The sequence below is a fragment of the Brachyistius frenatus genome, unplaced genomic scaffold (genome assembly GCF_029030835.1).
Source record: "Brachyistius frenatus isolate BFR_SWC_R1_liver_20210118 unplaced genomic scaffold, ASM2903083v1 Contig_67, whole genome shotgun sequence".
In the NCBI taxonomy this organism is placed as follows: domain Eukaryota; kingdom Metazoa; phylum Chordata; class Actinopteri; family Embiotocidae; genus Brachyistius; species Brachyistius frenatus.
Window position 1 is genome coordinate 1451453 of NW_027210666.1, and position 16518 is coordinate 1467970.

Genomic DNA, 16518 nt, shown 5'->3' on the forward strand with positions numbered 1-16518 from the left:
CACTGTGGGCAAGCACTGAAGTGACCCAAGCTGCACCAGTCTCTGCCTCATCCTTTAATAAAATCCAATTTCTCCCTGTTAAAGATTCAGTGTGTAGGATTTATGCGTATCTATTGGCAGAGGTAGGATATAATATATAATAATTGTGCTTTCGTTAGTGTATAATTCCCTTAAACTAAGACTCACTTAGAGTTAGCCCTTCATATCTATATAGGGGTTGAATCTAACTGTCCAACATCTGGACTGGTAGACTTCAGTCATATGTACTATGACGTGTACACCATCATCACTGGCAGAACACTGCAAGGCTATATAAGGTGTTGTAAGACAAACCGTTAGACTACAAGAATAAAAAGCTTTTTGATCACCAATACTTCTTCATATTTCTATATAACGTGATGTGGTTAAATATTATTTCTGACCTGAATCAACCAAGTAATGTTTTGATAAAGTAACTGGTATACACATTTATAATAAGTTGTTTTAAAAAAAAAAAAAATGTAGGCAACAACCAGAAAAAAAAACCCCACAGTGCCATGTTCTTATTGCAATGAATTCTGGGTAATATAAATCAGTAGCCTGGTGAAGTCCGCACCCCAAATGAACTCTCTGGACGACTGTAGAAAGCCCTTGAAGACTGGGTGAATTGTGGGTCTGGACAGGCCTCAGCTCTAGCGGCCGCTACACACACGTTCCTGGGATCTCTGCGAGTGCTCAGGGTTTTCTGAAAGATCGCAAGTCCTGACGTTTAGCAACCTCACCACGAGATACCACTGAAACCAACACACTGCTCCTTTAACACACTTTTTTTTTTTTTCCCCCACGGTACTCCCCAGTTGAGAATATATATATTCCTGTAGTTAATTGAACAGTTGACAAGGAGCACTATCAATTATCGGGCGTGGACTGCAGTATTGATGGTGTGAATTCCTCCCTCCTCTTTCAGCTTGTTCATGAAGCTGCATCAGATGCCGACTCTGTCCGTCTGTGAGAGCAGCTCCTTTAATTTGGTGCCATGTGACTACGTGTAGCTCAACTTAGCCAAAGCAATCAGTGTGTCTTTGCTGTTGTGTGTGTAGGTGACTGGTTACCCCGTAGATCTCTTGTACAAAGTTATTATGATCCACAGGCACGTCTAAAAGTTAAGACACTTCTAGCGGTTATAAAGTTAATGACAATCTGGTGTCCCAGAGAAGCCACAGTTCAAATGACATCTACGTAAAGTGAGTTGTTAGGATCTGTTGGGATCGATTCAACGGCCGACTTGGCCGAGCAGATCCAACTGTGGACGCAGCACTACACCGCACACCCACTTCACAGTGGTGAGGGTTTGAAATGTCCAATCACCGCATACAGTAGGGTGTGCTCCCTCCGGCTGATCCAACTTAGCACCGACCTTATCAACCTATCCGTTTCTAACCATAAGTGCAGTGTGTTTACTGTACTGTTGCTATGACTACAAAGCTTACAGAAAGAGTTAGCACTGCACCGCAAACTCAAAAACCGAAAGCATAAAAGCATCGTAATGCACATGCCAAACAACAACTCAAGAAAAAGAAAAAAAAGACAGCCACTATAAGAAATTCTGAAACTGCTATTTAAGAACATAAACCATGAAATGTGAGGACATGACAGATCATTTATAAGTCTTTATTTATTTCTGACAAACAGAAATATGAAATTGTCAAATGTTACTGGCTCATTATTAATTCTACTACAGTAGAGTTTCATGCCTGGGTAGTATTATACAGTAGTTTGAATACATTACTCATTTTAAATACACTTTTTAAGTCAAGCACACAATGGAAAAGTTTTGCAGCACTTTTTTTTTTTTTTTGGTGCAACCAGTTTGTAAAACTCATGTCTAGACAGATTTCTCTGAATCCCACTTTCCAGAATACCTGAGGGACACGGGCAATATCCTGCTGCAGTTACTAAACTTTGACTTTGAGGTAAAATCCAGTCTCTACTAATAGCACTACTAAGGAATCATTGCAGAGATTTGTATGTGATAATGAGAAATAGAGGTGCAGTCCCAATTCATCCGTCCTCCTAACCTCTGGGTGTAACTTGTAATTACTCCTGTGGAGCTTTGGGAAGGCTTGCAGATTAAAAAAAAGAGTTGCCCCGAGGCCTGTTGGTCAGCCAGTTAGTCAGGCAGCCACAGAGGCCCTGCTGAAGTGACACTAACTCCCTGGCTGACAGGAATGTCAATGCACTGATCAAGGTGACATCCCACCAGCCGAGCTGCCCAGTCTTTTGCCAAGATCACCCAATAAATACATTTGTACAGTATGTCACGCGCACAAATGCTCCTTCAGCATGTGAAAATAAATTTGCATCAGCATGAGTCTACATTAAAAGTTTCTTTGAGTAAATCCATTTATTTTCTTTATACTTCCAAGTTTCAATAGGAAATATTCTACTTTTTACTCCACTACATGTATTTAATGTAGTAAGATGTACACTAAAGAAATATGATTCGTAAATATGATTGTCATAGATTAACCTACCCAACAGCAAATCAAATGAATTCAATTTGATCACATTAAAAATGGAATTTGTGCATCAGAAATAACAATTCAAAATGTGATATAATATGTATACAGCAAAAGAGGCCACACACCTGTATATCTCTTTTTCATAAATTGTACTGATAATACTTATGTACATTTCTAAGTAGAACTTTGGATATGGTACTTTTACATTTGAAGGAGAGCTGTTATAATGTGGCACTGCTACATTTCCTTTAATAATAAATCTAAGTACACTTCCACGACGTATAATGAGCAACAGTCCTGCATTCAATTCACAACATTTCTCTGTCTGACATTTAGAACTATTAAATAAAATGATAATTTGGACCTAATATAACGAAATACATCAGACAACAGTGAGCTATTTCTATATATAAAAAAAAAGAAAAAGAAAGCACTTTTAAAATGTGAATAATGTACTTTTGAGAGCAAATTTGGACTTATTCCTTACAAATTTGAGACATAATGTATCAGATGTTTAAGACTCTTTACTATAATGGGTTGTGGTCAGTCTGCTGGTCAGGAAGATGTTTGATGGCTTAACTGCCCACTTGCTCTACTCTGCCATTAACTGTAGCAATTACCGATATTGAACAGTTATTAATCAGCCTGTAATTCACGCCTTAGATCCCACCCGCAATCAATGTACACATTAAAGTGAAATTACACACTAAAAATCAGTAATCAATAATGAGCCGTGATGCCCAACAGACAGAGTTGATGGTTCTTTTCAACAAGACCAATGCACCCTCCTGTGGTGTACAGAGGAAATGACTTTAGACAGTATTCAAACGCACTCGGTATCTGCAAAGAATTTTAAAAGCACGTCTTCACTTTGCATTGAACTTATTTAAAAGCTAAATCTACAACATAATAAAGTGTGCAAAAATTGAAAAATTCCTATTTTGGAAAATAAATGTAAGTGGTTGAATTCTATTTAAGTGTTCCAATAAACCAGATTCTAATCTCAGAGCAAAAAAAAAAAATCTTCATTTTCAGGTCCCGTGCCACAGGAGATTGTGTGCGAGTGCCAAATTTGAGGTAAAAACTAATGCATGAACCTCTCTATAGGAGGAAAGGAGAGATGATGATTTTTTTTTTTTTTTTAAGACGGAGCCAGGAATGATTCACAGGAGTTGGCAGAGTGAGTTATGCTAGCAGAACCCTGTGCAGGGGCTTTAATGAGGTGCTTACTTCCCGCTCTCCGGCACTAAAAGCTATAGATCATGCATTCCAGCTCTGCTACTGCACTAACTGCCATTCTGCGTGTCACATTGATCTGCCTCATTAATTGGAGGATTAAAATACTATTAAGCGGGGCGAGGAGGTGGGGAAGGTAACGTAGATGTTTTGATAAGATTCATTCCCGCTTACTTGAGGTCTATATCAGCGATTTGGCTCTGCAGTTTCTTTCCTCATACTGTGAACACAGTAAATGGGTTTAAAGCTCCAAGTCTTTTAATACAAATGAAATGATATGAAAGATATGATTGAAGTTCCACAAATATAAAATGTTATTAGCTCTATGCTGGTCTGCACTGGATGTACATTATTTTTAATTGTTTTGTTTTTTTAATTGTCAGGACATGTGAGCATCGCAAGTGTATTTCCGTGGGTATCATAAATTCTGTCTATATATTCAAACTTTGCCAACTACATGAACTTGCGTGGAGCCTAAAATATTACTAGTAGATGTGTTCTATCAGTATTTGATGACAGCACTTCACTCAGTGGTACCGCCACAAGAACTGTGAACCTGAACTCCACCCGACTTCAAACAAATGAGAAGTTGTTCAAAAGCTAAAGCTGTTTTGTGGTTGTATTTTGTGTCTGCTCGTCATGGCGTACAGTGGGGTTTCCTGGGATTTGTCGACTAAATATTTTGAACAGAAAGCCTGAATTACCGAGTGGGAACCAGCAGTTTGAAGGATGTGAGCCTCGACCAAGTACGGATCGTCTAAACAAGAGTCGTAACCGTATACCACAGTGGATTAACTGTAGAAGGCCAACATTTTGGGTAGACAGCTATATAAAGATAATATTTGTGAAAAAAAAAAAAATCTTGTAGAAACAGCATATTTGATCACACAATCAGTGTTACTAAATTTGCAAGCATTAAGCATTACTGGGGTGGGGCCTGGTGTTGGAGTTGGGACACAGATCGTCTTTTTAAACTACACCACATGAGGGCAGTCTTTATACTGCAGTAAGCGCGCACACACACACACACACACACACACACACACACACAAATTGCAGTCTTGTCGGTAATGAGCCGTCAACATTTGCTGCCTTACATTGTGCTCAAACTGCCCTCTGCAGGTGAAACAGGACAATTTCATGTCGGCCACTTGAAGACACCCTTAATTTGACTGCAGTGCAGCTGAATCATATAATGTTATCTAAATAGTTGAATCAATGGAACTCAAAAAAAAGTCTTAGTAGTAGCAACAAATTCTATAATGTACTCAACAAACATCACCAGCATTGATCCATAGAAGAAACATCACCAGTCCAGAGGAATCAATTTGCACATGAAGTATTATGTTTATTACTTTTTAAGCAATAAGCTCAAATTAAATTGCAATGTCCCTACTTTCTAAAACATTTTCTTTTTCCACAATAAATAATGTAAATACACACACATTGTAGAACTAGTATCAGAGTTTAAACCTGGTGAAACAAGAAAGGAAATTTTAGCATGCACATAAAATTGAACTACAGAAACGGCTAAAATTACATCAAAGTTGGCATATTTAAAGGCGCAAAATTTGACCAAGAATGAGCCTCACCGTTTTACCTCAACATGCAGTTACTTCTGCATACAGTAACTTTCTTCTGTAAACATTGTACCGATTTCATTCAATTGTAACCAAAACCTAAAGAAAACGTTCTTCGTTGAACCTTGGAGGCAGTTTTTACCCTGGATTGCTGCATAAAACAAAAAAATAGTGACACCAATTTGCGGACTGAAGAGAGACGTTGACATACAAAGGCACTAATAAAGAACCATTCTGTCGTGATTGTGAACTGGACTTTATTTGACATCTTACAGTATTATAGAGAGTTGTGATCAATGTGATGAGATCAGTGTTGAAGCATGAAGTGAATCTGAGCACATCAGACAGAGAGAGTGGCACAATGACCCTTGAGACACTTTAAGCTTTTGGCAGCTTACCGTTTATGAGTAGGGAACATCAATGCGAGTAATACACAAATGCAATAATCAACAAAATAAATGTACAACTTTGGATTCCATTGTTTGATGGAATTGTTAAAGCTGGCTATAAAAAGGACACTGAGAATTCTATAAATTCATCTTCATATATATATTTTTTTTATTATTAAAACAATAAACATCCAAAGTGTTAAAGAGAGGAATAAAAGCACACTAAGAGTTAGGCAACTGGAACGTTTCACTGTGAACTCAGCAGTGCTCTGCAAGATAAGGTTATCAGTGCATTGTAACATCATGAATTAAAAAAAAAAAAAGAATCAAAATATAAAAAGAATCAAATACATCTCAAGTGTGAGCGAGGTCTCTTGCCAGTGAGGAAGCCAAAGTTACAGTCAGTGTGAGCGAACTGGCAAAGAAAGAGAAAAAACGACCACACTGGCGCAGCTAATTCAGACATTATGTCCTCTATCAGCATACACGTCATTATAATGATAAGCACAAAGTAAGACTACAAAGTGTTTAAAGTTGAAATACAGCCAGGATTAATTTCAAAACATCCCGTGTTAAGGGACAAATTAGCTCTACAGACATTGAGATAATAGTACTAGAAGAATTACATGTTGCTTTTTACAATGCAGAAGCTGGTTTACTGAATTGTTCTCCTTTAACATAAATCATTATACGGAATAATTAATATGCTCAAAAAGCTCATTCTTACAATAAAGTTCAAGTACACTTCCAAGAAATGTTAGCGTCTGTATTTTGTGTAGTTTTGGTTGTTTTTGAATTATAGGCATGTCTAACGAGGAACTAAAACACGTCATAATCATTTATGTTATACGGTCACGCAAACCATTCTATTCAGCCTCACCAGCAGCTTATTAATTGGTAGGTTGGGAATATTTTGACGAACACTGTTTTGATACATATTGAAATTGTGGACAGATCAACATACGAAAAGAGGTCAACGCAACAAAATTCAGAGTTGACTATTTTCTCCACAGATGGGATCATCGCTTTCATCTGACAAAAGTTATGGCCAAAATACCCAGGCACAACCTCAAATCTAGGCTCTTCACACAAGTTATGTGTTGTATGTTTATGTGGTATACTATCACCCAAACCCATGAGGCTCTTTAACCCATAAATCAGACTGCATAACCCCCTGCAGTGCTCATAAATAACTCTGAACAATTAATACCTTGCGAGACAAAGCGGTTCGTTGTCTGCTAGTGATTGCTGATAATGACTTGTCAGCACGTGTACAGTCTCATTAGTGTCTGAGCATGTGAAAAGAGGAAGTGTATTGAGTGACTGACGTTATCAAGTACAGTCATAGCTGTGGCTTGTAACTTTCTTTTTGGCAAGGGACACGTGAAACATTCTGTAGACAGCCTGAAGTTGTGTTGTTTACCGCCCCTCCGCTCGATGCTTCACCATCATGAGGAACGAGGTGCACCAGTACAATAACCCAAAACATTAAAATGTTAACATCGTTAACAAATATTAATCATATTAAAACCTTTAAAAAGAATCAAATCTGGAATCCTTCTCCTGTACAGCGACTGGCGATTGCCGAACCCCCCCAGCCCAGTTGGTTTTTGGCAGTGGTCTAACACTTGTGCTTCATGGCAAGCTGTAGAAAAATTGGGGGTGGGGGAGGGGTGGGGGGGGGATTGCAAGACAACACAGTGAGAAAACTGATGAAAGTGGCATCATCGGGTGTAATAACAACTAAATGTACCAAACACTTCACTAAAACTCAGCGGTGAGCAAGTGGGATGATTAAATGAGGAAACAGGATAGAAAGTTGACCACTTCAAAGCTCATGCACAAAGAAGAAAAAGCTGTAAAGCAAGCCAGCGGGCCCGAAGGTTTTTCAATCAGGTAATGACAAGGGTTTCTGCAACTTTATTTACTCCGTCTCATTAACAAGGGTATTGATGAGCTTGACTGGAGACTCACTGAAGAGATGACCACGGCCACAAATCTAATGCAAAGCTACGGGGTGTGAAGACGTGGGGATGGGAGACACGCGCGCACACACACACACACACACACACACACACAGATTACAGAGTGAGTATGGAGTATGTTGCTGTAGCATGAGGAGAACTGAAGTCTGCAGATCGATCAAGTGGGGGCAGTAGAGCAGCACACAGAAATTAGTGGTTTTGATTCAAACCGAGTCAGTGCAGCTGAACTGTCTGCTGTCACAAAGCAAGGCGCAGAAATAGGATTGCAGAAGTGGACAAAGAGAAAAAAAAAAAGAATCAAGGTGACCCAATCGCGGTACTGCAGACACTTAAATTAAAATCAGAGGTCCAAAGGTCTACTTGCACGACATGCAGATGAGTTGAAAGTAGGGAAACTCAAATCCTTCACAATACATCTTGTCAAGCCACTCTCAAAGTCATCCTCAAACAGAATGAGGAATTACTTCCTTTTATCCATCTCTAAGACTGCGAACTACTTTTGACAGAGAGCTCCAGACAAGCAACAGCATGACTCTTGATAATAAAGTGCAAGACTAATGTCGGTTATGAAGCAAATAATATAAAAGCTAATAGCGTCAAGCGAACTGAGAAACGCAAATAAATGAGCAGTTCTTTGCAGGGTGATGCAGTCATTTTCTCCTGAAACCACCAACGTCAGGGCTTTTTTTCTTTGCTTATCACAGTTTTTGTAATTCATCACAGCGGGGAAGCTCATCTGCGAGCAATGAGAGGGCCATGAAAGGCTCTTCAAATGTCTTTCAATTATCCCACCATCTCTAGTATGGTATTATGCATCATTCAAAACAGTCATTTCAGTAGGCAGTGCATGGCTTGACTATTAAAGCCAATGGCATCCAACTTTTTTTCCCAGGCATATGTCTGTCAGTGAAGGCTATAGCGGGGCTGCCTCATTTTACATGACAAGAATTCAAGCTGCAAACCCCAGAGGATGTAATGCTATACGGTGCTAATAGAAAGACAGCCACTGTATGGCGATCACGATCAGGTGTGCTCATTACATAGCAATTGATTTTTTTTTTTTCTTAAGTCTAGCAGTAAAAACAATATTGTGCTGATAGTCTCATTAAACAGCATGCAATTAGATTTCCTGACAAACAAGAGATACGGGATTGATGGAGGATGAGGGAACACCCTATAGAGAACTACAACAGTGAGAGTAAACGAGGGAAGGAGGAGGAAACTATTATCTTCCCAGTGCAGAGAGCCCCACTGTTAACGAAGAGGCTGGAGTCAGTGAAGCAACTCTTACACATATCCTTAGGTTAAAGAAACACGTTTCACCTTTTGGCTCCACTTAGGATTTTGAATTCATGACCGGATGTTCTATAACACACGAGATGGTACTCTGTCAGAATTTCAACGTACTCTGTCGAAATACGTACAGAAAGCCCACCTCGAGGTTACGCATGCATCTTGCTGACCTATCGCCTCACCTTGTGCGCGGTGACAGAAAACTGTTCGGCACTATTCATCATGTCTGCGGTCCTCTCCTCAGCCCGACCTAATCGCTCGCCGCGCTCGTTCAGAGCCTGGCTGGCCTTCTGTACAGCACTTGTCACGCTGTCTGCGGCTGAGTGTAGTATGCTGTTACCTGCAGATAAGGATGGGAGAGAAGAAGCGAGCCAGACGGAGCAAAGAGAGGCAAGAGAGAGAAAAGACAAAGGGTTAGAAATTGTGATTCTTTGGTAAACAGCATATTGTGAGAGACCAATTGTCATGAAACAACCTGTGACATGAGACGCTTGTGGTGCAATCAGTGACCACAAGCATGATTGTTAATGGTGGAAAACAAAATCATGAGAAACAAAATGGCTTACGACAGGTGCGACGTGGGAAGATGGCTAATGGCTTTTTCTTCAAAGCTGATTTACTTCAAGTAAAGATCAAGTGAAATTAACCTTTCCAAACTTGAAAGTATGCAACAGCCACACAAGTAAGTCTGGATTTAATGCCTCCGTGAGGAAAGCATGTCATTCCTGGAGACTTTCAGCACTGATTTTATTTTTGATTTTTTTTTTTACTTTCGGAGTCAGCTCTTCCCTAAACTGTAGAGTAATAAAGGAAGGATATGCGCTTGGCTGCATGGGCCGCCCTGGAGACCCAATAGTGGAGATCAGACAGAGTACACATCTTTAGATAGCTGTGGCAGCCCTGCGGATGTTTCCTCTGACAAGCCATTAATCTACCACACATTGGGAGCGCTGCCATTATGCACTTTGCTAACAACTAGCCTAGGAACAACAATCTTCCTGCTGCTTTCTCTTTGTTTGCAATACAGTCGCATTGCACTGTGGGGTATAATCTCTCATTTTATAGAGATGTACCTCAGGGCAGAATGCCAGTTTAGGAAATGATCACCTCCTTTTAAACAATATTGTCACGAACTACTCATTTGACCGCATACCTTTGGCTGCCCAAAGTGTCCAATAGAACTTTGTGTCTGTGGATACAAGGTCCTGACCAGTCAGTTTTAATGACAGCCGTGTAGGAGCAGCACAGAGTAAACAATTTTGCTAAAAGACACTATAAAACGTGACTAGAATGACAACTGCACTGTAGCACAACACATTATGCCAATGGAATCATTTGTTCTCCTTTAGGTATTGATTTGGTAATGACCACTACGGCAAATACAAGGACCTTCTTTTAATATCAGATGATACACTACAATCTCTACTCCTTTATTCAGCTGTGAACAAGAGAAAAAATAATTTCAAAAACCACCAGAAATACCCAGTGAGAAGGTAAACTAGATTTGATTTTCCGAGGTCCATATCCTCAGATACACATTTATTGAGTTTGCAGAAAAGGTACAGACAGAGTAAACCTTAAAGGCACTGAGAGTATCAAGACCTGACAAGCCTGATTCTATCTTTTCCCACAGGAAACTGCAATATAGTAAGTGTATGTCCCCTGGCATCAAGGCAGGTAGGCTGAGTGACAGATAATTGGGAGAGCTCTGCTGCAGTGGATTATATGACAGCCCAAAAGCAGACGGCAAGACCAGCTGGTATTCCTTCAAAAGAAGTTAACTTGATAAAGTCAAAGTAATTTATGTAGAGACACACCCGTGCTGCAGACACACAGACGGATGGATGTATGCATGGATGGTCATACCCACACCTACGCACACAAAAGGAAATGGAAGCAATTTTCCACAGATTACATTAAATGAACTACGCTGCACACGGCAAACACATCGGGACCAAAGATAAAATAAGATTCACTCCTGTTTCATGAAGTCAAAAGTGTAAAAACAACAGAATTTGTCCACAGTCAGACTGTTTCTAAGACAACAAAGGGAACTTAGTATTTACTTTCATTCGCATTCGCAAAGTTCTCGTGTTGTGATCCTGTATTGCCAGTGTGCTTCTGGTTTACACAAGCTAAAACACTTTCCTGAAAATATACTTTCTCTTAGAGGCATTAGGTCCTCAATGCAAAGGACAAGACCTCTTCACCTTCAGACAGATTTCTCTTAATCCTCCTCCTCCAGGGAAGCCCGAGGAGTAAAACTCCCTATCATCCTCGATATAACCCCAGCACTCAGAGCCACACCACGCCACACACTCAGAGAACATCTCCATCTATTTGTCTGCCCACCATTTTCCCTTCTCTTGTGCCCTCCTCTTCTCGTCTCAAAGATCAGCGGCAGGCTGCAACATGGGCTCCCCCAGTGTTGAATGTAATTAGAGAAAAGGCAGGGTGGAGACATTGTACAGGGTTTGTGAGGGAGGTGCAGCATCACAAGCTGAATGGAAAGTGTGGAGGAGTAGATTATGTTATGTGATGCCACTGCTGCTCAGAGGTTTCGATTCAAAGAGGAAGCTGATCAGCCAACACTGTTATCAGAGGGGATAACAACAGATTTGTACTTTGGATGAGGCAGGAGTTGAAGTTTTATGACACTGATGTTGTATCTTAAAGAGGGGCTTTTTTTGAAGCTACGTTGACACATTTTTTTTAATCTACTAAACCCATGACACACCTCTCTTAACAATGGAGAAGGAATTCTCCAAAGATACCCAAAGATATCAACATAATCAGCCTTGTTTTCCTAAACAATGGAGTCTGAACAAAGAGGCAAGTGGTTTTCTGGCAACAAAATATTCCAGATAATAGAAACTACGAGCATAGACCAGCATAACAAGGAAGTGGGAGAAAAAAAAAAAAAAAAAAAAAAAACACTCCACGTCAACCCCTTTTCCAATTCTGCTGTAAGCAGTAAGTTACAGGCTGCACTGCCATGATGCCAAGAAAACAATCTGATGGTTATCAACAGGAACATGTCAGATACAGTTCACAAGAGGCTGACAGCCAAGTCCCATTTAGTATCACAGTGTATGGGATTTATAAGATTGGACGGTTAACTTCAAAAACAAAACACCCTGACACCAAAAATGCATCCAAACAATACATGCTGTAGTGCATTTAATATTCTCATTCTGGCAGCGAATGTGATCATATAATCACTGTGCTGGGATAATGCTGTGGGGTATATTATGTGTGGGTGTTTCAAGGGAGCGAGTGTCTAACAATGATTTATGTCGTACTGTGCACTTATCTGCACTTGAGCAAGTTCCATCAAAAATGTCCCTTAATACCAAGACATCACGAATTAGGATGGTGTTATTTATCGAAAGACACTCATGAAACATTCTGTCAAGGATTTTGGTAAAGGATCCCAATCCTATTCATAATTCCCTATATATCCAGAGCCTCATCACTGTGAAGCACACAGCATTGCACTTATTTTTAAACAGAATCTTCTTATCCCAGTTTCTGCTATAATGAAAGAGGCCATATCAAAACATTTGATCACTTATTTTACAGCAGATTTATATACTTCCTGTTCAGAGAGGCCACACAACATGATTGGATTTTGCTAAATGTTAACTGCAAATACAAAACGCACGTCAAAGCAGTTATTAGCAGAGAAAAACACAAATGTAAGATTAACCTATCCCATCTATTTACACTAATACAGTCAGCTGTATTTGCAAATAATAAATATTTCTTACAAATTCTTGGTTGATTTTAAATTTATAGTAAACATGTATGTAAAAATGTGGGTGTTCAACATTATGAATATTTTCAACCTAAACCAAACAAATCCTATTTTCCTGATGACAGAAATGAGCCGAAATGGAGGATAAGCAGAGAGTAAACAAGGCTTTGTGATGGCAATATTAAAACATAATCAAATAAATGTCTGTACAATAACTGCTATTTTCCTAATACCTTTTTCACCCAAGCCACAAATGTATCAGCAATTTCAATTTTTATTTCAATTCATTTTTCGATTCAACTGGTTGTTGTTTTTAAGCGTGACAGCAGCACATTGTGAGAATTGGAGGGAAGAAGCTCTATAGTTAATCAGTAATGTAAATTAAAACATTCTTGTAATACAGCTAGTTTCGCTTTTCTGGTTCAGAGGAAATGATTAACCAAAATCTTTGAGGATATTATATACTTTACATCCTTCTGGATAGGGTACTTGCATACTTGAAGTTCATAGTTCATTCGATGCTGTTTGTATACATGTTAGTGTATTTTGCGCAATGGTTAGGTTTCTACAGTATAAAAACCACGATGGCAGGTAAAGCTCTGGTACTTTCAGTAACATTACTGCTACTTTACAATTCCAAAGGGATTACACATAAAAGAATAATGTATAAAATGGATGGAAAATTCATCAAGAAACAGCTATTAGACATCATAGGGGCCTAAAGGCACAGCTATGATGCTCCAGCTGCAGGATAAAACCCTGCTGCAGTTTAATTAATGCAAATCTTGACATTACCCAAAGCAGTGTAATGAAACTATAGCAGAGGTTCAAACAGAAAGGGCACCACCCCCTGGCTCCTGACACACATCTATTACTTCTCTATAGCCCGTTATCCAGTTACATTTTTTAATCCAATCATTTTTCTACACTTTTCCTGCAGTTTTTTTTTTTTCAGTGCAGTCAATTCACTTTCCTCTCTTTCACAAGTCACACCAAAATCTCCATTTCATTGCTCCGTCTCCCTTCTGTACATTTCCCTCTTTTTTCTGAGGCCACTTGTTACCATGAAATACACAGTATAATCAATTGTTGCACATTAACTCATTAAATCTAACACGGTGCATCAAATTAACATAATTATTCCTTGTATTATTACGCTTGAACATAGCGCATACTGCTCATAAATTCGTTCTCAAACACATTTTTGCACTTATTCTTTCACGTAAATTTTGTATTAATACATTCTTAGCTTTTGTGGTAGTTGCATTTTTCATACTTAGTAAGAGAAAAAAAACAAGCATCCATACAATCTATTTTCTAATCATCATGCACTACTACACCAAGGCAAATTCCTTGCATGCAAAAAGTTACTTGGCAATAAATCTGATTCTGAATCTTTGGCCTTACATAAACTCAATTGCACTCCCGTTTAATTGTAAATGTAAAATGTGTGATCCAGTGCTGGAGTTAACCACAAACAAACAGTTACTAAGCAATTAATCTATATTGTCTTGAAAACCATCCTGTAGTGAGAAGGATGTGTAGTTAGAACGACTATTCCAATGCCTTTATTAACAACTCAGAGAAAAGCATGACATTGTTCAGCCCCCAACATTTTATCATGAAGGAAAAGGCTTGACCTTGCTTGCTCATTTGGCCTTTAGTTTAGTCACTGTCATGCTGTTTGAAAATGCTTCAACGAGGCTCTAAAACACTATTGGGGACAAGCATGGAACATTATGTCCTAAATACACCATAGAGCTGTGCCAACAGTGACAGAAAAATAGCTACTAGGTATTCATGAACAGCCTACTCCCAGTGGCTTTAATCAGCAGATAAATGTCAGCGTCACACAATGCATTAAAAAACATAATTTCCATCATTATAGTCAGATGTTACACAGAAGTACAGAATACTGAGGACATCATTAGCGACGAATCTCTCCGTCATTGTATTGCACTCGTACAACAAAATGTGATTTACGTCTGTGCAGTATTTGTCGATGGCTCTGCAAGCAGTATGACAGTGAGGGGTCAGGTAAGTGAATGTAACTCGTAAGCTTTGGATGTAAACTAAAAATCCCCTTCAGCATGTACTCAACCCCACGGTGACACATGAAAAATGTATGCACGTGTTCACTGGGAAAATATACTTGTTTGCATTCTTGCTGCTGTTAAAGGTAAAATGACCGATTTGCAGATAGTACAGGAAACATCCTTCTAATATCCTTGATTTGGTTGTAATACCAGACAAGAGTTCAAATTAAGTGAAAATTAAGTTTCTGCAAGATAATTTATCTCATCAAATTGAATACTAATGAAACCATTACAGGTTAGTAGGGGATATATATGTTTAATTTAGTCCCAGAAACTGCATTCTACATGGAACTCATCATGTTTTTAGTAAAGGGTATAACATCCCCTTCTTATTTTGCTCTTACCTTGTCTTAATAGATGACCAAGATGTGAAACAAATTCTTTCCTCATTCTGTTCAAAAAGACCTGGCAACGGAAAATGACTGAATCTACTGCTTGGCCTTCTGCGATGAGAAAATATCAGAAATCATGGTCAGCTTTGATGCTCAAAACTTGATTTTGAAATTGGTTACTTAGTTTTGAAATTAGTTGAGAGGGGTTAAAGTTTTGGGGTAATTAAATCATGAGTTAAGCACTGTCAGGCAGCCATAAAAATAATTATTTTTATTATTATGCATTTATCGAGTAAACCAGGTCACACAATTAATACTGAATTGTTTTATTTATTTTGGATTAAGAAAATAACCGGTTTGTTGTGTTAGTGAAAACATTTCAAGACTTAACCCACTTTAATACAAGCTGCTTGTTTTTACCTTAATAGAAGTCTTCAGGAAGGAAAATTCACACAAAACTTTGTTTTGTTAGATTTGAATCTAAATGAAATTTGTCTCCACCTAGTTTACACAAACACATCAGTTGGACAGAAAGGGTCAGGTGGGAATTGGGTTAGAACAGGGTATAACAGTGAGGGCAGTAGCCCAAGTTGGCACTGATAACAAGGCAATTAGCAAACTAGCTGCTTTTATTTCTAGACCCATTACATGCCTCATCAAGGATCAAAAACACGGGCCTGTGCATCTACCCCATACCGCCCGGGCAGAAATCTTTGTAAACAGGATACATTAACACAGCTACCATGAATATGAATGAGGGGGTGGGGTAAGAAGCCATTTACGATATTAAAATCATACAAATAAAGTGTTTTTTTTCCCCATCACAATATTGAGTCCCCCCCATGCGTTGCATGGATAAGACAGCCTCAATGTCGTGTCTAAGTTTACTATCTTCCAAGCAAAACATACTTGTCTTACAGAAGTGCTTTTATAAAATGATTTTATTGCACAGATTCACTCGTCTCGACTCCTTGCGATGGGAAACCGGCTTTATGTGCATTCATTGTCTATTCTGTGTTTTTCAGGGGACTGCCATCTTGGGTATTTCTGCAGATAGAGACTCCCACAGTTATGGTCCCACACCTGAGCAGCGTCATGATTTTTGTTTTGCACTGGTGTGAGACTTAAACTGGAGGGGACAGAAGTGGCAGCAGGGTGGGCATCCTCTCTACTACTCCTCTCACAATGTGCGTGGTAAACAGTCAGCTTTTTCATCTATCATGCGAAAGCTTCCTCCATGCATTGAGCGATGAAAGTTCATTATTACTCGTAGAAAACCACTGCTTTAGCACTAGAAAAGTGTCATTTAAATAAGAAATATAGCTTTGTGTGTGAATTTATCCATATTA

At 39.0% G+C, this 16518-nt stretch overlaps 1 protein-coding gene across 4 annotated transcripts in view; it reads right to left on the reverse strand.

Moving 5' to 3' along the window:
* Nucleotides 1-5452: 5452 nt before the first annotated feature.
* Nucleotides 5453-16518, reverse strand: part of stxbp6 (syntaxin binding protein 6 (amisyn)) — a 54151-nt gene continuing 43085 nt past the window's right edge. For 3 of the 4 annotated variants that reach the window (XM_069707188.1, XM_069707187.1, XM_069707189.1), the window contains exons 5-7: nucleotides 15182-15280; nucleotides 9167-9324; nucleotides 5453-7351 (exon numbers count right to left, since the gene is read on the reverse strand). In XM_069707188.1, the coding sequence (XP_069563289.1) occupies nucleotides 7328-7351; nucleotides 9167-9324; nucleotides 15182-15280 (281 nt within the window). In that variant the 3' untranslated portion in view covers nucleotides 5453-7327. The remainder of the gene's footprint in view (nucleotides 7352-9166; nucleotides 9325-15181; nucleotides 15281-16518) is intronic. The other variant, XM_069707190.1, reaches the window with a different exon arrangement.